This window comes from Heterocephalus glaber, unplaced genomic scaffold (assembly GCF_053883595.1).
Source record: "Heterocephalus glaber isolate CG9 unplaced genomic scaffold, H.glaber_assembly_v1.0 deba00001532, whole genome shotgun sequence".
In the NCBI taxonomy this organism is placed as follows: Eukaryota; Metazoa; Chordata; class Mammalia; order Rodentia; family Bathyergidae; genus Heterocephalus; species Heterocephalus glaber.
In genome coordinates, this window is record NW_028258330.1 from 35,524,542 (window position 1) to 35,546,664 (window position 22,123).

The 22,123-nt window shown below is 35.4% G+C and overlaps 1 protein-coding gene across 1 annotated transcript; it reads right to left on the reverse strand.

The window, feature by feature from the left end:
* Positions 1-720: 720 nt before the first annotated feature.
* LOC101713704 (olfactory receptor 7G2-like) lies at positions 721-21,372 on the reverse strand. The gene is made up of 2 exons (XM_013067787.2): positions 21,089-21,372; positions 721-1,666 (listed from the first exon to the last, which is right to left on the reverse strand). Exons 1-2 carry the CDS (start codon positions 21,370-21,372, stop codon positions 721-723), a joined length of 1,230 nt encoding a protein of 409 aa, XP_012923241.1.
* Between the last annotated feature and the right edge of the window lie 751 nt (positions 21,373-22,123).

A 22,123-nucleotide genomic window follows, 5' to 3' on the forward strand; every position in this document is an offset into this window, starting at 1 on the left:
TTCTGTTCAATATAATTCAAAACTTTATTTATTGAGTTTGTTGCTACATTCAAAGAATAAAACTTCTAATGTCACATGTTTTTCCTTAGTGGGCCTGAACTAGCCCATTCACCATAATTTTTCATTGCTGGATGGAATTAATAAAACTGTATTCAAGAAAGAAAAACTTTAGCCAGAGCTCTCTGTGAAGAGAAAAATGAAAGAGGCACACATAGAAAAGGAAAAAGTCAAGATATTCATATTTGCAGATGACATAACCTAATACATAGAAGACCCAAAAATTCCACCAAAAGATTACCAAAACTAATAATCTCTGCAAAGTTCCAGGACACAAAATCAATACACAAACGTGAATACCATTCCTGTATATCACCAGTGAACACACTGAGAAGGAAATCAAGGAGACAATAGCATTTACAATAGTTTCAAAAACAATTAAATACCTAAGTATTAAAGCAAGGAAGTGAAAGCCCTCTACAATGAGAACTGTGATCTAAGGGGACACACATAAATGGAAAGACAACCTTGTCCCTGGATAGGCAGAACCAATACATGAAATACAAAGTTGAATGAACTACAAAGTTGAAATATACTTAGCCTTTTTATCATCATCTGGTCATTTTGATGAACTTGGTGATAGAAGAATCAAGCATTCTAACACACCAGTATTTGTGTCACTGTGGCTTACTGTGTAAATCCCAGTTCAAAACAAAAGACATATCACAGAACAGAAGACACTCTACTGAAGAACTTCCTTAATGATTCTTTCATATCTCTGTTCCTCAGACTGTAAATAAAGGGGTTTGTTATTTGAGGGACCACAGAATACATCAATGAAGCCATACCAGTTTTTCTGGAGGAATCCATAACTGCAGAACTAACGTAGACACCCAATCCTGTCCCATAGAACAGGGAGACAACTGTCAAGTGAGACCCACACGTTGAAAAGGCTTTAGACCTTCCTCTAACTGATGGAATCCTCAAAACAGAGGAGACAATTAGAGCATATGAGAAAACAATTCCAGAGAAAGGAACACCACCAAATATGAAAGCTGCAACATATATGAGGATGTTATTGATGATGGTGTCAGAACAGGCAAGTTTGATGATTTGAGCAAGTTCACAGAAGAAGAGGGATATTTCCAGATCTGTGCAGAAAGACAGCCGCAGCACTGACACAGTAAGCAGGAGGGCATTCAGCATACTGATGGGCAAGGAAAGTAGAACCAGGAGAGCACAGAGGCGAGAGTTCATGATAATTGTGTATTTCAGGGGGTGACAAATGGCCACATAGCGATCATAGGCCATTGCTGCCAGGAGACAATTCTCCAAACCAGCAAAAAACAAAACAAAGCAGGCCTGAGTAAGGCAGCCTATGTAGGTGATGCTCTGATCCTGTGCTTGGATGTTCACCAGCATCTTTGGGATTGTGGTGGTGCTCATACAGATGTCAGTGAAGGACAGATTGGAGAGCAAGAAGTACATGGGGGTGTGGAGGTGGGAGTCAGAGCTGATGGCCAGAATGATGAGCAGGTTCCCCATGATGGTGACCAGGTACATGGACAGAAACAGGCTGAAGATGAGCAGGTGCAGGGCTGGATCATCTGTTATTGCAAGAAGAAAAAAATTTGCAACATCTGTTTGGTTTCTACCTTCCACATTGCATCTGATGGAAATATGGCATGAAATAATGTGTTAGCACCATCAGCAGTATCACTTGGAAGCATGTAAAAAGGAAAGTTCATTGTCCCGTCTCCAAACATTTTCATCATAAACTCTGCTGATGGGGCCAGCAGTGCATGTGTCAGTAAATCTTCTGTATGACCTGACAATTAGAAATGTTCCATGTCTCAGGCAAACCAAAGATGAGAATGCAGTTATGAAATCTGTCTTCCAATGCAATGGTTCCCTAAATCTAGCTTGCCTTAGAAAACCAGCAGATTGTGTCAAATTGCACATGTGATTTCCTGCTACCATCCCCATTTATCTAAGAGAATCCTTAGGTAGAGTGATGTTACATTGTGCATATGAAATAAACAGTACTTGGAAAAACCTATATTTGACCTCAGCTACACTAACTGCTGAGTTAATTCTCTAGAGCTTGCACTGTTAATGCTTCTGGATACTGAGGCAGGGAGCTGGAAAGACTTTGAAGTAACAACTTGGAAAGAAACAAGTGGTCTTAAGGATTAAAACAAATAGTTGATAATTTGAAATAGTAAGAAAAGGTCCAAAGGGGTAAGGGAAGTGTTAGGGGAAGGGGAAAGGAAAGAAGGGAAAGGAAAAATTATGAGAAAAGAACAAAATGGAAACAAAGTCTATGTAAATAGGGAAGGGTGGAGGAAGTGAAGGGATGACAGGTAATGGGGAAAAAATAAAAACTAAGATACATCATGTACAGGTACAAGCACCCAATGATAAATGTAAATGTATTGTATACCTAAAATGTACCAATAAAAGAATTTAAGCAAAAATAAATAAATAAATAAATAAATAATCAATAAATGCAGAACAGAAGAGGTAAAAAAAAGAGAGAGAGAAAGAAACAAGTGGGCAGTTACACTTCCATGCAATACTGAGAGAAAGAAAATGGATGTTTCATCAAAGGGGCAGCTGGCTACACTCCTTGAGATAAGATAGCAGACTTCCTGGGCAAACTGGAGAAGCTCATACAAGAAACCAAACTCCACTCCAACTGTAGACCCTTGAACCTTTGAAAACTTTAATGACTGATGATATTCTTTGAAGACTTCATAAGAGTCAAATGTCTCATTTGTTCTGGACGCCATCAATGGGGCACCCAGCTGTGTTTCTTTCGCACAATAAATTTTCACTTCATTTTCTCTTCAGGCCTACAGTTATATGATTTCCATCTTACACAAAATGATTATCTACACTAGCATATGACAATTATGACAGAATTGTCATTGCATACTGATAATTGAGATCTCACCATTCTCATTATTTTAATATTTTTCTCTAGTCTTTTTCTTTCAAGATATGTCCATCTCTACCTATGAAATTAGTTGCAGCAGGTTTTTGACATCTATTCAGTGGACCTGAGCAAAGACTACAGAAGGTTACCTCTAAACTTCAAGTTCATAAGACTCTTCTACAAACTGTGTGCCATGTTCTTTAGCAATTAATTTTAGAGAAAACTGGACACCTCTGTGTATATCATTCTCTGTCTCTTGGCTATTTCTTCTCTTAATTTCAGAAGTAGCATATCATTACTAAAGCAGCTAAATGAGAGAAATAGTGACATACATAGACTTCTAGAACATGAAAACAAAAATTATTTGGTCATATTCAGAAAACAGAAACTTACAAGAAAACACAGATTTGTAAGATACCTAGAAGATAATCAGGATCCTACTAGGAGTGTCATGGTAAAGCAATGGTCTCTTTCTTCAAAGAGATAAAAAAGAGGCTCCAACATCATTTATCATTCGGTGCAATACTGGACTCATACATGTTGAATCCGACCCAGGCCTTATTACATGCTTTCTGAAAGGGGAAAATCTTCAAGGATATGAGAATCCAGACCTCATATTTGTACAGCAGGAGTAATATGATTCCTGTTTGATTACAATGATCATTTTTCATTTTATATATGTACCAACCACCACTTTGTATCCCTTCCAAGGATACATTTTATTCAATGATTTTATACAGACCTGGAAAAATCTATGGGGGTGTTACATGGTGAGAAACAAATAGATTCAAACACCCAGCACAGAGATCAGCACATGGAATGTTTGTATTCACATTTCATATTGTTTTATTTTTGTGTTGTCTTGTACTATTATACATGGAACTATTCTTTCTTCATAAATAAGCAGTGTACCAAGGCAACTGAGGAAAGAAAAAAGAAAGAGGGCATTGCTAGCATAATAAATGAAAATCCTAGGAAAGTGTTTATGTGTTGCAGCCACCTTTGATTATGATGGTCATGGTGAAAAAATGAGAAAGGAAACATCAATAATACCAATATTCATTTGGCATAGATATATTATAAAATATGTAGCAACTAAAGTGAAATAAATAATAAATGAATTAGATATATGAGTCATGTCTGACCTCACTTCCAAAGCATTAAATATGAGACTTTATTACCTGGTTGTCTTTAAGAAAATAATGCTCAGTATCTCACCTTAGTATTGCAAATGGAGATGTGTCCTCCAGAAGGATTGGTGGATTGAATGAATCAACACACTTCTGGTCAACAAAGACCATCTTTGGCAGGAAGCTCAGGTGTTGCTTCTTAACTGGTCAGGGTAGTGGGGGAAGTGGTCACAGGCTGACTTCTACAGTATCTGGATCCCCAGGGGATCAATATCCAAAGCTCCTCATTAAGCCAGCTATTTCACTATAAATCTGCTCCCAGAAGTACATATCCTTAAAGATCAACTCTATAGAAGTGAGGGATTTTCTGACCCATGGGAACACATTTGCATCACTTATTTCTCAGCATTTTTTTCTGTTCATCTCCATTTCATGGGCCCTGAAAATATTACATATATTACATACTTCTCATTACATATATTACATGCAGTGTTATCCTTTAGTTTCAGATGAATCCTTATGTAATGAATAATATAAAAGTCTAATTCTGATTTTAACTTATCGACCATTAGTATTTCTTCTTTTGAGAAGTGCCTATACATTTCAATCACCCATTTTTAATTTAGTATTTTTTAAATTTTTGGATGTCTGGTTTTTAGATGTCTTTATATAATCTAGGTGTTACTCCCCTATCCAAGAAATAGTTGAACAAATTTTTCCCCTTCCAAAATTTGTCTCTTTACTCTTGTGGTTATTTCCTTCACTGTGCATATTTATAGTTGATATAATTCCATTTCATGATACTTAGTATTATTTCTCCTGCAATTAGGCTTCTGCTCATAAAGTCCTTGCCTACACCAATGATCTCAAGAGTTTTACCTCCTTTATATTCCAGCATATTCAGTGTTTCTGCTTTTCTATGTAGGTCTCTCATACATTTTTGTTTCACTTTACTACAGGGTGAGGTAAATGAGTGTAGATTCATTCTTCTGCATGTGGATTAATCAGTTTTCCCAACACCATGTGTAAAAAAGGCTATCTTTTCTCCAGTGTATGTCTTTGGCCCCTATATCAAAGATAAGATTGCTGAAAGTGCATGGAGTTTTTTCTTCATGATCAATGCTGTTTAGTTAATCAATATTTCTGTTTTAGTGTCAGTATCAGGGTTTTTTATCACTACAGATTTGTTATATTATCTGAAGAGTGGGATTGTGATACCTCCTGCTTTGCTATTGTTACCCAGGTTTGATTTGTGTATCCTGGGGCTCCTTTGGGTTTCATATAAATTGTAGGATTTTTGTATTCATTAAAAAATGTTGTTGGTTTATTTATTGGAATTGCATTAAATTTATGTATCATTGATAATACATTCATTTTGACAATATTGTTCGTGCTTATCAAGTAAAAACGTCTATTTTCTATCATCTTTAATTTCTTTTTTCAAATTACTATAGTTTTCATTATAGATACTTTTCCTTTCTTGGTTGTTTAATTCCTTTTTATTAAACACTTTTAAAGTGCTACAGATGGGATTATCTTCCTGATTTATTCGTCAGTGCCTTGATTGCTGCCATACGAAAAAGTGGTTGGTTTTGTGTATTGCTTTTATAACCCGTGATTTTTCTAGTTTTTCATGTGTTCTAAGGTTATTTTGGTGGAGTATATTTAATTTTCTATGTAAAAGATCATGTCATCTGTAAATAAATATAATATGACTTCATTTTTATCCAGATCCTTTTTATTGCTTTCTCATGCCTGATTCTTGTGTTTCAAGTAGTATTTTAAACAAGAGTGGATGCCCTTGTCTTGTTCTTGATTTGAGTTTTTCTTCATTTCAGGTGCTTTTAGTCTCATTTACTAAACACAAGATGACAAATCTTATATTGAGAAAACTGTGGATTTTGATATTAAGACCTATGTACCACAGACTATGAGGGAAAATCCTAAACAATGTTAAAATTAAGTATTTGTGGTCATGAACTAAACACTAGAAGTATCCACAAAGACATACTCTCTTAAAATGAATTACACACACACACACACACACACACACACATATTTATAAGCCCCAAAGACATCTACTTCAACTATATAGAAATATAAGCTTTTAAATCTGATGTTCAGCTTAATGGAAATATTAAATATGCACAGATTGTGATAGAAATCACTTAGGAAAATTCATTAGAAATATCCAAATATGAAAAACCACTCTATTACAGCCAATAGTTCCCCTTTGAATAAAAAAGTATCTTTTATTTCCTTCAGAACAAGGGGAATAGACAATTCATGTGACATTATTCACAATACTGAAAGAACATATAATTAAGCCAATTTTTGGATGATTTCCCAGAATATGGTGCATATTGTTATTACCTTAAAAGAAGAGTGTTTTGCCAGCAAACGATCCTACTAATTGCTTCACAAACAATGAATGTCTGCTGCTTTTCCTGAAGTAGGATTAACAGTAGTAATCAATGCACATGGTGGAACCCATTCTCTACATATTTTCTATATAGGACCAAAGCTTTGTTTAAAACATTTCCAGCCCTGTACACCTTTTTCAACATCACATTTAAAGGGTCCCCCCTAATTCACCAAAACCAGGACACTTACTTCAAATTCTACTTTTATGAAACCTGAACAATGTAATTGTGCATGGATTATGTTTGGAAAAATATAAAGCAGGTGTCAAAAATTAGTGAGCTAGACAAAAATCAATATCCTAGTTAAAGTCAAGTGAAAATGAGCCTGGTTATTAAATTAGCCATATAGTGGACTGTCATGGTAGAAGTTTCAGATACTCTTGATCACTAGTGATGCTGTGTATTCCACTTACTCAGGACACACAAATCCAAATTAAATGACATATTAGAAAAAGAGCTGTCCCTCCAATAAATTTACTCAAGGAATTTTTTGTTTTCAAGTTCCTCAAACTATAGATAAATAGATTCAGCAGTGGATGTACCACACTATACATCGTTGAAGCCACAGAAATCTTCCTATGTGATCAGTAACTGTGTATCAAATTTACACTCCCAAATCTGTCCCAGAGAACAAGATATTTAAAGATCAAACACCATAACCAGTTACTACCAATGCAATGATGGAGCAACATTGATAAAACAATAAATATAATACATCACATAAACAGAAGTAAGGATAAAATTCACATGATTTTCTCAATAGACACAGAAAAATTACTTTGACAAAACCAATATTTATTCATGAGAAAAACCTTGACAAAATTTGTCTACAAGAATCTTACCTTCAAATGATAACATTTAAGACACACTGCCAACAACATATTAATTGGGAATAAAATTGAAAGCCATCACATTAAAACCAGAAAAAGGGGCCATAGGCTTAGCTCAGTGGTGCAGTGACTGCCTGGCAAGCACAAGGTCCTGAGTTTGATCCCTGGTACAAAAAAAAAAAAAAAACAAAACAGAAAAATACAAGGGTGCCCACTAACATTACTCTGTTCAATACAGAACTCAATATTTTAGCAATTAACAAAATTAGATGAGAAGAAGAAATAAAAAGAATTTGAATAGGAAAGAAAGAAGTTAAAATATCCTTATTTGGAAATGATAGAATCCTTTACATAAAGGTTCTCAAAACACCATCAGAAGACTGTTAAAATTCAAAAAGAAATTTAAGCAAAGTGGCATGATACAAAACAAATACACAAAAAACAATAGCACTTCTATGCACTAAGAATGAGTCTACTGAAAGAAATCAGCAAAAACATCCCATTCAGTCCCTGGAATTTAGCTCAGTGTTTCTGTCCCCTGCCTCACAAGTGCAAGGACCAGAGTTCAATCTCCGGTACCAAAAAAAAAAAATCCCATTCACAAAAGCCTCAAAAAATTAAAAAACTTTGTAATTAACCTAACCAACTGAAAAAGCTCTACAAAAATTAAATTGCTCTGAAAAAATACATTAAGGAGGGCATTAGAAAATGGAAATACATCTCCTGTTCTTGAATAAGCAGATGTCATCAAAATGGCCCTATTACTGAAAATTAGATATGGATTCAAAGCAATCCTCATCAAAATACAGCACCTATTTATACAGAACTAGAAAACATAAAACTAGGGTTTATATGAAAACAGAAGAGAAACAGAATAGACAAAGAAATCTTGGAAACCAAGAGCAAGGCAGGAGTCATTACAATCCCAGACTCCAAGATATACTACAAAGCCATGCCAGTAAAGACAACATGGTACTGACATCAAAAGAGACATATTGATAAATGAAATAGAATACACAGTGGACAAATAACACAGAGCATCTTTAGCCAGTTGATCTTTGACAGAGAAGTTACTAATAAACATGGGAGAAAAGCTACCTTCTTCAACAACTGGTGCTGGTAAAACTAGTTAGCCACATGGTGAAGAATGAATCTTGATCTATATCTCCCATCCTGTAATCAAATCAAATCTAATCAAAATAGATTAAAGACCTACATATAAAAATAGAAACACTGAATCTTCTGGAAGAAAAATTGGTAAAACTGCTGGAGACATCGGCATAGGCAAGGACCTACTGGAAAAAAAAATTTCACAAGACATAATACCAAGAATCAAATGCTTGGATTATATAAATTAAAAAGCTTCTGCCCAGCAAAGAAAACAACCACCAGAGTGAAGACAACCTACAGAACAGAAAATAAAATTTGATCAGCTATTATATGGCCAGAGGTTTAATTTAGAATAAAGAACTAAAAAAAAAAAGACCACCAAATTAAAAGACCCAATAAAAAAATAGGCAATTGAAATATACACTTCACAAAATATTAATGAAATATAGAATAAGTACAAAATGTCAATGAATACATGAAGAAAGTGTTCACCATCTTTAGCTATCAGTAAATGCATAAAACAATACTGAGATTCTCTCTCACTTCAGTAAGAATAATTAACAAGGACTCAAGAAACAGCAAAAGCTAGAGAAATTGAGTGAAAAACAACCCTTCTACATTGTTGAGGGGAAAGTAGACAATTATAACCACTTCAAAAATAGCTACAGCAATTTCTCCTGAAACTGAAAATAGAAACTCCATTTGACCCATATATACCTCTCTTTCCTGGTTATGTTCCCAGAAGAGCTAAAGTTATTCTACTACATTGATATATGCATATCCATGTTTACAGCAAAACAACTCACAATGTGTAAATCATGGAAAAAGCCATCAATAAATGAATGAATGAAGAAAGTGTGATTTGTATACACAATGAAGCACTAGTCAGTCATAAAGGATAATTTTTTTTTTTTTTTGGTACCAGGGATCAAACTCAGGACCTTGTGCTTACAAGGCAGGTGCAGTAACACTGAGATGAATTTTTAGACCCATAATGGATAAATCTGAAATTTTCCAAAGAAAAATGGATGGATCTTGACACAATGATATTAAGGATAATAAGTCAGTCATGAAATGTTAAATATTTCATGTTCTCTTTAATATAAATGACCCAAAAGATAAACAATTTAAAGTGGAAAATAAAGAAGCACATCAAGGAATAAGGAGATAGTCTGTAGAGACTGGAAGGGGATCTGTGTAAGGAGGGAGAGAGAAGGACTGGAATGGTAAGGGAAGAGTAGGAAGATGGTGATATATGTACATAGCATATTCCCAAGATGAATAAAAACACTGCATACCACAAAAATCTACAAAAAATAATAATCAACAGAATTGACCACTCAACAAAAAGAGAGAGAGGAAGAGAGTCAGAGCCTGACCTGGGTAACTTAACACCTTAGTGAAACCATATCTCTAAATACATACATACAAGCATACATACATAACGCAAGAAGGTTGGGGCTATAGCTCAGTGCAGAGGTCCTAACTTCAATCCCAAGAGTAGGTAAAATCCCCAACACTTAGGCTACATCAGAAATTATCCTTACTTGATTTGGCAGGAAAATAGGATGTAGATGTTTAGAGATGGGGAAGATGAGAGGGTGAAGACAGATAGTGGAGTAATGAGATTAAAAATGGTCAAAATACATCAAATATGTGTATGAACTTCCTAAAACAAAGCACACCATTCTGTATTACTAACACACACTTTAATAAAGCTTCTTAGTTTTAATGCCATCAAACCAAATGTAAAAAGAAGAACATTGAAAACAGGTAAATGACAGCTAAATCCAACCAATTGATTCTGAAACACAGTGTTGGGGAACATAACAAGATAGAGGATCCTTCTAGCAGTTTGAACCTCCATGGGCTCAAAAAGAAGACTAGCTAAAGAAATTGGGGATGTCTGTGGAACTGATCTGAGAAATAATGGCTTTGGTGGGCAAAAGTGAGTAGATATGAGCAATTAAGTATGGGCTGATCAATCCAATTACTGCCCCCATAGTTAACTCATACTTTACCAGTGAACTATCTTTCTCTCTCTCTCTAATAAGGAAACATAATCACATTTTAGGAGTCAAACATACAATCAAGCAATTACTCCTTTCTGCTAACAAGCAACATTCACCCATGTGACATATGAGAAAATATGATACTAGTGGGACAGGATCTGGACATATTTTTGAGCCTCAATTCTGTCCATTTCAGAGATAGTACAGATGATCCATGAGAAACTTAACCACCAATGGACCAAGAAAACCAGTTTCCTGTCTCTGGTGTCATGACCAGGTATGGCATCTGCATTTACCACAACTACCTGTTAACATGAAGGAGAACTAGTTCTATGATGAGAATAGCTTGTGGAGATTACAATGAGGCTCTAAGAACTGATCTGATATATACCTGTCCCCTGGAGTCCTTGTTAACAAAAGGCAACTCTATTGTTTAAAGATATTAGTGCTTTGAAATTAAGGTTTTGTTTTTTTCTTATTACAATTAAAAATGTTTATTGATCAGTTCCAAATATCACATAATCTGTCCAAATTGACCTTATCATCAAATAATGATAGTTTGATAAACAATGACCCTGCATATGGTGGATTCTCTTCTTGCATCAGAAAGAAATAATGTATCAAGGGCTGGTCCTAGTAATTCTTTCACATACAGAGAGTTTCCACTGCTTAGCCCCACTGTAGGATGCAATTCACATAACTTTAACTACACTATCAGTTAGAAACTATTCTTTTGATATGGCCAAAGGCTTTGCTAAATAATATCCTATTCTGTACATCTTCTCCAACTTTCCATGTCTAAAGTGTGTACCAAAAATATTTCACAGAATTGCAACATTTGCTTCCCATTTTGCTTCTGTAGAACTTGGACAAATTGACTGTGTTTGGAAAATATAAATCAGGCATTACACTTCACAGAGGTGGACATGTGACCAAGCAGTAGCCCATATCTAAGCAACATGAAATGCACCTGGTCAGTCAATTGCTTAGTCATTTAACAGGTAATAGTGACAGAAGTTTCATACATTTGAGATCATTAGGGATGCTGTTTCTTTGACTCATTCGAGAAACATAAGTCCAAAGCAAATTTCACATCATCATGAATAAGAAACTAACCTACCATTGAGTTTTTTTAAGGTTTTTTTCATGTTCTTGCTCCTCCAACTGTAGATAAATTGATTTAGCATTTGATGGAAAATGGTATACATCACTGAAGTCATTGCAGCCTTCTTGGGTGAATTAGTAATTGTGGACACAATGTACACACCCAAAAGCTGTCCCATAGAACAGGAAAACAAAAGACAAGTGAGATCCACAGGTGGAAAAGCCTTTATGCAATATTCCTGAGAACTTCATTCTCAAAATAGAGAATTCAGTGCAGATTAAGAGAAAATGATCCCAGAGAGAAGGACACTACCAAATATGCCAGATACAACATTCATAAGGATCTTATGAATTGGAGTATCAGAACAGGCAAGTTTGATAATCTGGGTAAGTTCACAGAAGCGGGGGATTCTCAGGTCTCTGCAGAAGGACAGCTGCAGCAGCATCAGGCTATGGAGCAGGGCATGCACAATGCTGACAGAGACAACAGAGCCAGCAGACCACAGAGGCAAGGGTTCATGAAGATTGTGTACCTGAGGGGGTGACAGATGGCCAAATAGCAATTGTAGGCTATCACTGCAAGAAGGGAGTTTTCAAAGAATGTAAAAGCGATAATAAAGTCAACCTGGGAGAGGATTTCCCTCTAGATAATGCTCTGATCCTGTGCTTGAATGTTCACCAGCATCTTTAGGATTATGGTGGTGCTTAAAAAGATGTCAGCCATGGACAGGTTGGAGAGGAAGAAGTACATGGGGGTATGGAGGTGGGAGTCAGGTTTCCCAGGATGGTGACCAGGTACATCTCCCGGAAGAGGTTGAAGATGACAGGTTGCTGCCCTGGGTCATCTGATAGTCCTAGGGGAAGGAATTCTGAAGAGCTGTTTAGTTTATAGATTTTATGCTATTGAAGAATCTGATATAAATGGGGTAAATATTAAAATATATGTACAACATAGATGGAAATATATTAGATACCCACCTCTGTAGGCACCTTGATCTTTGGACTTTAGTCTCTGAAGCTATGAAAATAAATTCTATTGTTAATTATTGTAATCTCTGGAAATTGTTTCTGAGAGCCCTACCCATAAGTACACTCATCAAATCCACTGCTCAACATTAACATGAGAATAAAAGTGAATGTGTAAAATGTTTTGTAATGCTCATCACACTTTAGAAACAGCCGATTTCTCATAAGAAGTAGTCCTTGTGGATTGAGTAATTGAGTGTGGATGCAAATATTTAGGAGAACTGCCAAGAGGACTGGCAATATTTGATGGGAGAGGTTTTATTTTTATTTTATTTTTATTTTTCATAGGTTTTATTTTTCATCATTTTATGCATGCCTTCTCTTTTCTTCACAAAATGAAATTTTAGTAGAATATCTCTCCTCACTTCCAAAGCATTTGGTAAGGGACACTCTGTTACCTGGTTGGTTTCAAGAGGAGCAATGATCAGTAGTATCTGACCTGCATATGTAAGATGGAAACCGTGTCATCAGGAAGTGAAAATAGAATAAAACAGTCACCAGGCTCTAAGTCAGGAAGCATCACCTCTTGGAAAATGTCCAGGTGTTGCCTTATGACAGGCTGATGAAAAGGTGGTCCCAAAGTCTCTGCAATCCTGGTGGGAGTGTCTATATCTGAAGCTCATCATTAGATCAGCTACTTTACAATCACTCTGATCTCAAGGATGCATATTCTCATAGGCCAAATCTGTTGAAGTGAGAATTTTATAATAACCTGATTCCTTGAGGTTGTTTGCTCTGTTCCTTTCCACTTAGTGGATCTTGAATACAAAATACAGAGCACTTCTCTAACATATTCCCATGTTCCTTTTAAGTTACAAGAGAAGGTATCTCTATGTAATTACTGTACTTAAATCAGGCAGCTTGATTCCCAATTTAGGCATGAATGTATGTCATATATATGTCAGTACAAACAACATAGTTATTAATATTATCTCATTTTTTTTTGGTACCAGGGATTGAACTCAGGACCTTGTGCTTGCAAGGCAGGCAGTAGCACCACTGAGCTAAATCCCTGGCCCTATTTCAATTATTATAAAATGTAATCTCTCTGGAGTGTCTTTTTATATAAGACTGATGTCCCAACATAAGATTATTTTTTATATTTCACATGGAAGATTTAATTCATTTGTTTGGTCAATGCAGATTGCAAGAAATACACACAGGACCCCCAATGCCTGATTAGAATTAGAATTAGAAGCCCTGATTTCACCAGGTTTTTCAATATTGTCACCATAGTTTCAAAAATTTTTTTCACAACAAGAGAACATTAGTGGAAGTTATGATTTGTTTTTTATTTGGGGCTGGTGTGATTGAACACAGAGTTACATCCAGCCATTTAATTTGTATTTTTATACAGGTTCTCACTAGACTGTTAAATTTCCCAGGCAAAGATCATACTTGAGGTTCTTCTGCCTGAACCTCCCCCAGCGCTGGAACTCTGGGAGGCATGCACCACCATTCCTAACTCAGTACTTCATTTTTAATAAAGAAAGATGTTAACTCAATTACAAAATCACTAAGTGGTAGTACTATGCAAACGTGTCTATATTCTCAGCACATAATTTCAGATTTCAACCATCATTTCATAATTATAGGTAGTACTCCATGAAAAGTACGTCAATACTTTCATGTGTTTATCAACACAGTTTATAGCACATTGAAGGATTTTATATGAATTTATAATTTTCAGGAAAATTATTTGAAGATCATGGCAAGATGGGCTTGTGATATCTTTATTCACCATCTTAATTCATTTTTTAAAAAATTATAGCAAATATAAATAGAAATCATTAACAGGATTAAAAATAATTTCAAATTTTCCAGGAACCACAGAGAGGACAGTTACATTAAAAAGTAGATAAAATTATTCCTCTGATGAAAATTAAAATTTTTAAAATGCTAACAAGACCCAATAAGCAGGCTGAGGTCAAAGGCTGTATGGATTCATCTCCATGAGCAAGAAAGTAGTTCTTTCTAGGTAATGACAACCAATGGTCCAGGAAGGAGATGAGTCTCCAAGAAAAGACAACCAGCTTCTTTAGATAATAGATAATAGATAGATAGATAGATAGATGATAGATAGATGGTAAATGGACATACAGACAGAAATATAGGTATCGATAGATATAAACATATATACATATGGTGTGGCAGGCAGAAATATATAGATGGACATGTAATGTTTCTTCTTTTTGATTGACTTAATATCTTCACATACTTCTGATGTACAGTGAGATGTTTTGATTCTTGTATCCATTAGGTAATAAGCAACTGAGAGTATTACCCTATCCATTTTCTTAAAGAGTTATCTTTTCTTTCTGGTGAGTACATTCAAATTTTCCTCTTCTACCTAGATTGAGATATTCAATGCATTTTGGCCAATTATGGTCACCCTGCTGTGCCCTGGAATACTGGAAATCATTAAGATTCTCAGTCAATAATATGGTACCTATTGATTGACAGCACCTTCTAACCCCTCCCTTTTACTTTCCCCTGACTCCAGTAATAATTATTTTGCTTCCAACTTCCATCAGACCAAATCAGTTACATTCCTCTTATAAGAGATATCACCCATGTTTGTCTTTTGTTTTTATGATGATATAATATTTTATCTTAGTATGTTTGCAATAATAATTACATTCATTTTGGGGAATCAATACATATACATATCACATCTTGTTCACTTTTAATAACCTTTCCCCACCACCCTACTGTCTCCCTCCTTCCCCTATCCCTTTCACCATCTCTAAAATATTTAACTCCTGTTTCCTATCAACTTTCATTTCTTTTTCTCTTTAAATTATTTATATTTTGGCTTCCTATTTATGAGAAATCATGTAATATTCAACCTTCTTAGTCTGATTTACTTTACTTAGCATTATAGTCTCAAGATTTATACATTTTCTTACAAATGACTCAAATTTTTGTCCCACTACAGGGGTCTTCAACAACGTTGTCAATATGTGGGTCTATTTCAGTGTCTTTTATTATAGTCCATTGGTCTATATGTCTATTTTTGTGCTGGTACCATGATGTTCTAAGTACTGTTGATTTGTAGTATAAGTTGAAATCTGGGATTATAAAATATCTCACTTTGGAGTTTATGCTCAAGACTGTTTTGGATATTCTAGGTCTCTTCTGGTTCCCTACACATTTTATCAATTTTAGGATTGGTTTTTCTAGTTCAGTAAGAAATACTGCTTGTACTGGGGATTTAGCTCAGTGGTTTCACCATCTGCTACACAAACACAAGGACCTGAGTTCAATCCCTGGAACTAAAAAAAAAAAAAGAAAGAAATACTACTTGCATTTTGATTGGAGTTGCATTGAATTGATATAACAGTGGTGGTGATATAGCCATTTTGATAATATAGATTCTGCCCATCCAGGAACAGTGGATGTCTTTCCATTTTGTAACATCTTCTTCAATCTCTTTTTTCAAAGATTTTGCTTTTCATTATACAGGTCTTTACCTCCTTGGTCAGGTTGATTCTCAGGGATTTAATTTTTTTTAAACTACCAAGAATGAATTTGCTTCATAAATTTTTAGGTAGGTTCATTGTTATTGTACAGGAATACTGTGGATTTTTTATTGATTTTGTATCCTGCCACTTTGCTGAATTGTTTGTTATCCCAAAGGTCTTCTGGTGGAATTTTTTGGGTCATTTTTGTAAAGGATGATATCATCTTCAAATGAAGACAGTTTGACTTCTTTCTTCCCTATTTATATTACTTTTCAATATTTTCCCCCATTAAGTTTATTGGTACATTTTATGTATAAAATACATTTACATACATCATTGGGATCTTGTACCGTTACATGAGCATCTTGGTTCATATTTTTTTCCCCTTCCTCTGCCCTCCCTTCACCCCCTCCACCCTTCCCCATTTGCAAAGATTTTGTTTCCATTTTTTTCTTTTTCTCATATTTTCCCCTGTATTTCCTTTCCCCTACATCTCCCACTTCCCCTGCTCCTTTAGACCTTTATATCCTATTACACAATATCAATTATACATTTTCAGGATTAAAATATCAGGACCTAGAAGACATTACCACAGATTTTAAAGAATTTAAAAGGATATAGAAAGCAGATTACAAAAATCTGTTTTGAAATAAATTTGACAACTTCTAAGAAGTAACTTGGAAGACAAATTAAAGAAACTAACTCTGGAGGAAATATAAAATTTGAATAGCACCTATTAAAGAAAGTATATTCCTAGCTTGAAAACCTACCTATATGACAACAACAGGCTCATATACATTTTAATGGATAAATTATATCAAACACTTAAAGCAGAAAAAGAAAGGAACACTTCTCCCCTCAATTTAGGAAATCAACATTGTGCTAATCCTAAAACTAGATAAAGATAATAGAAGAAAAAAGTATGAACATAGATAGAAATTTGTTTGACAAAACAAACTATTAGAAGTCAGTTCTGGCAGTATGTAGAAAGTGGTTTTGTTTTAGGGATGGCAGTGTTGGTTCAGCGTTGGAATATCCAGCCCAAAAAGTCATCATTTTAACAGAGGAAAGGAAAAAGCAATATGATCCTGTCACTAGTTGGAGAAAGAGTATTGGACTAAATTCTACATGGTAAAAGTTATCAGGAGACTGGAAGTAGAACAGAACCTTCTCAACAGATTAAAGACGTACTCCATACTTCCAGTGAGAACACCTTATATGAATGGAGAAGATACAATGCTTTCTCCTTAAGGTGGGGGACAAGGACAGCTATGCTTACTCTTCATTTGTCCATTAAACTTTGAAACCTAGGCCCCACCAAAATAGTCTGGCAATAAAATGACACAATTAGGATAGGATTGGCAAGGTAGCGAAGCAAAATCTTTATATGTAGATGAAATGATTATCTACAGAGAAAATAGTAAGAAATCTCTAGGGGCCCCTAGAACTTGTATTTGAGTTTAGCAGGATTAAAAAATACAAGGTATATATAACATTCAGGTCTGTGTATACTTGCTATAAATGAAGAATTGGATATTTAAATTTAAAAGTTATGTAGAGAGTAAAAAGGACCTAGAAAAATTTAAAAAACAAAACAGTGTTGGAAGATGTTTAATACCTAATTTTAAGACTTCTTCTAAAGCTACAGTAATCAAGGCAGTGTTGATGTAGGGAAAGACATATGGAACATTGGAATAAAACAGAGAATCTAAAAATAGAACCACACATACATGGTCCACTCAGTTTTGAAAGATTATTTAACATTAGCATTTTATAGAATATAAACTCAATTCAAGAGCTGAGGAAAAGACGATGTTTTCAGCAAATGGCACTAGAACACCTGGTATCTATATGTAAAAAATTAACCTCAATCCTTTATTTCCATACATAAAAATAACTTGAAGGGATGTATGAAACTAAACGTGAAAGCCTAAAAGTATAAAACTTTAAGAAGAAATTGTAAGTTAAAATGTTTATGAATTTAGGGTACCCAAGAACAACCTAGGGTACAAAAACCATGATGTATAAAAGAAAAAAATTGATAAATGAGATTCCATCAAAATTTAGAACTTTAAATGACACCATTAAAATGAAAACTAGTCCTTAGACCATATTTACAATGCATATAAATTATGACCAGAATATATAAAGAACTCTTACAGGTCAGTAATAGACAACCCAATTAAAAAGTAGATATAAGAAGATGATAAATAGCCAGTATAGCATGAGGAAAGGTGTGCAACTCTAGAATCAGAAAAATACCAATCTGTACAATAACAAGATTGAATTATACACTCATTAGGGAGATGAAATTAAAAGTTTTAAAAGCCCTGTCATGACTTTTTCTTTTTGTTGGATTCTCCTCCTTGGCATTTAATTTGTCATGCCCAGTGGATTCATTCTGCTGGGTCTTCTGGGGTTGTGATCCTCATTGTCTTTTCCTAGGGTATTGTCTAAAATTTTTTGGAGTCCTGGTTTGGTATTCATGAAGTTCCTGAGGTCCTCTTTATCATGAAAGTATCTTATTTCTCCATCAATTTTGAGAGATAGTTTTGCAGGGTACATCAATCTGGGTTGGAGGCTGTTTTCCTTTAGGGCTTAAAATACATCACTCCAAGCTCTTCTTGCCTTGAGGGTTTGCACTGAGAAATCTGCTGTGATTCTGATAGGCTTCCCTTTGTATGTGATTTGTTTCTTTTCTCTCACTGCTTGTAGAATTTTATTCTTCTGTTGGATTTCTGGAATCCTAAGTATAATATGCCTATGTGTAGATTTTTTTTTCTCAATGCTAGCTGGAGTCCTATATGCCTCACTTATCTGTATGTCAAGTTCTTTTCCCCTCCTTGGGAAGTTTTCTGCCATCACTTCTGTGAACAGTTTTTTTATGTCATCTGCACTCTCTCCTCTTTCTTCATTGATTCCAATCAGTCTTATGTTATTCTTCTTTGCATCGTCTAGCAGCTGCTGGATTGCTTTCTCATGGTTCTTACAATTTTAAAGCAATTTTTATTTTCCTGGTCACTAATTGCAGTCTTATCTTCTATATCTGAAATTCTATCCTCACATTTGTTCATTCTGCTGTGCAGACTTTCGATGGAGTTTTTAATCTCCTGGAAATCTGTTTGCATCTGTTTCATGCATTCCATTTGTTTCCTTTGTTGGGATTCCATCATGTTCCTCAGATACTCTATTTTTTCATCTGTGTCTTCTCTAGATTTATTAATCATGTCTTGCACTATGAGCATAATCTTTGCTGTTATCTGAGTAATTATTTCTGATTTCATTTTTTCCAGATCCTCCTTTGTTGCCAGTTCAGAGAGTCCAGGTTGTTGAGTATCAGATTTTTCCACCTCCTTTCCCTTTGGGGTTGCTGTAGGTGACCTGGAAGTCTGTTTTTGAGTCTTGGTTGAGTGTCTTTTCATTACCGGGGGTGGGGTGGTGCTTCTTGCGCTTGCAGGCTCACCTTCTCTGCCCTAGGAGCATGGGATAGTGGCCGAGCAGCTTCCTTCCCGGTGCTGGGACTGGCTCACCTTCTCTGTCCTAGGAGCATGGGATAGTAGTGGGGGAGCTTCCTTCCGGGTGTTAGGGACCTATTTATATTACTTTTATACCCCATGATTTTAGATTCAGAACATCTGAAATGGTCAGAAATGTCTCCAAGAAGAATGTATGCAAGTTCACTGTTGGCTTGCTGGGTGGATTGGGGACACATTCCACATCATCAGGCACCAGAAGTCAAGAAGTTGCATCCAGGAGCAGAGATCTGACTGGTGGAGAATGAAAGATGAAAAATCACACTAAAGCCTGATTGTGTTGACCTCAGAAAAATATAGAAGAATTAAGAAGAGTGAATACACCTTTGAGGGGTATTGTTTCAAAGGGAGGAGAGAATGAGATTATAGCCAGAACAGAATGAGAGTTTTGGAGAGTATCTTTTTTAATTAAGAGTAACTCATGGAGCTGGGTGTGATGACACAAAGCCTGTGATCCCAGCCACTTAGGAAATTGAGGTGAGGGAACCAAATCTTCAAAGCCAGTCTGGGGAAATTAACAAATAATTTTAAAATTAAAAAATTAAAAGGAAGAAAGTGATACAGATCAGTGATAGAGCACTCACCTGGGATACATAAAGGCCTGGGTTCAATCCCCAATACAAAAATACAAAACTATCATTTGTTTGTTATCATCCTCCAAAAACAGAAAGTAACACACATGCACTGTGGTACTACAATCATTAAGACGTGATTAGGATTAGGGCAAGGATAAATATGATCATCCCATTGTTCAGAAAAGAAAATATCATCTAAATAATATTTATTCATGTGTGAATTGAGCACAAAAATGATCCTGGATTTCTGACTCAATTCAAAGGCAAAGCTAAATTCCAGGTGGTTTATGTCTAAACTACAAGTCTACAAGTCAGTGCTCTAAATGTACTGATGTAAGTATGACTTTCATTATCAAGAATTATTAAGCACATTGGAGCATAATGGCATTTGACTTTGGAAGGCTGAGGCAGGAGGATTGCATGTTTGAACTCAGTCTTAAAAATTTAGCAACTTAGAAAGAAACTTTTTTTAAAAAATTAACAAATAGGTAGAAAGCAATGTGAAGACCTTGTGTTTATTTCCAGTCCACAAAGGTTTTTTTTTTTTCAAAAAAATGATCACAAGTCATTAGGAAAAATATTGCCAAATTCAACCATATTGAAACTGAGCAATTTTATGCATACACTGAACACTTTATAGATGATTGAAAGTGAGCCACATATCTAAAGAAATTAGCAATTCATATAATTCACAAAAACATTGATACCATATGCCAATCTAAGAATGCTTTCAAGTAGACATTAATTTAGAAAGGCAAGTCGGGTTTCATAATTTGTTAGTAGAACACTTGCCTAGCATGTACAAGGTGCTGGGTTCAAACCACAGGAGTGAAAAACACTTCAATGGAAAATTTTGAAAGCATAGTGTTCCAAAATGGAAAATGCAAATGCTCCATAATATATGAAAAGAATAAGAGAAATATCCAGAATAAGAGAAATATAGAACCTGTCCCCACAGAAGCTGCAGCCATGATAGAAGTTTGCGAGTTCATCTGCCATGAGACCAGGCCTGGCTTGGGTGAGGAAGGTGAGAGAGGTGACAGCAGCAGCATTCTCCATCTCCTTTTGGTCTTCTTCCATAACTGTGCAGCATCCTGTTGGCTTCTTGTTAGAAGGAATGTGGAAGCCTTGGGCTATGGCAGGAGCCTGTTGAGGATCTACAGCTGCATCTTCCACTTCCAGAAAGGTGGCTGCAGTTCTGGAGGGGGGACCAGGGTGACCTGTCACCATTCCCAGGCCTGGAAACACCTTCCCCTTCTGCTGCCTCCAACATGGCAGCAGCACATGATAGTATTTGTAATAGCATCCATTTGCAATACCTAATAATCACACTCATCTTGGGGAATTGATAAAAATACATATCATACTTTAATCATTTTATTTCCCCTTCCCCTCGTCTCTCTCCCTTCTCCCCCACCTCCAGATCCCCTTCCCATCTCCAGCAAGTCTACCTTCCTGTTTTCTGTCATCTAACTTTTATTTTGCCCTTTACTTTTATTTTGTGTTTTTCATTTAAGAGGAACCATGTGATATTTAACCTTCTGTACCTGCTTTTTTACTTAGAATTATGGTCTCGAGGTGCATCAATTTTCCTACAAATGACTCAAATTTATCCCTCTGTTGTGTATATATACTATATTCTCCTTTTCCTTTCATCTGTTGATCTACATATAGGCCACTTCCAAGATTTATATATTAGAAATATGCTGCTATAAACATGGTATGCATGGCTCACTGAAATATGATGTCCTTAACTCTTTTGAGAAGATACCTAGAAGTGGAATAGCTGAGTCAAATACAATTTCTAGTTTTAGTTTTTTGAAGAATCTAATGTCCATATTGGTTGTTCTGGTTGACACTACAACCAATTATGGAGAAGGATTTTTTCCCCACAACCTCACCAGCATTTGTTTGTTTGTTAATTTTTTTAAGATAGCCATTATTTCTGGAATAAGATGGATTCCCAGTATTGTTTTGATTT

What these genes read in the sequence shown, in the direction of transcription:
- LOC101713704 (XM_013067787.2), bottom strand. Translation starts at nt 21,372, where the DNA reads ATGGTGACAGGTCACCCTGGTCCCCCCTCCAGAACTGCAGCCACCTTT. An exon ending in TGCAGCTTCTGTGGGGACAG is followed by an intron (nt 1,667 to 21,088) that starts GTTCTATATTTC and finishes TATTTCCATCAG; the next exon opens with ATGCAATGTGGAAGGTAGAA.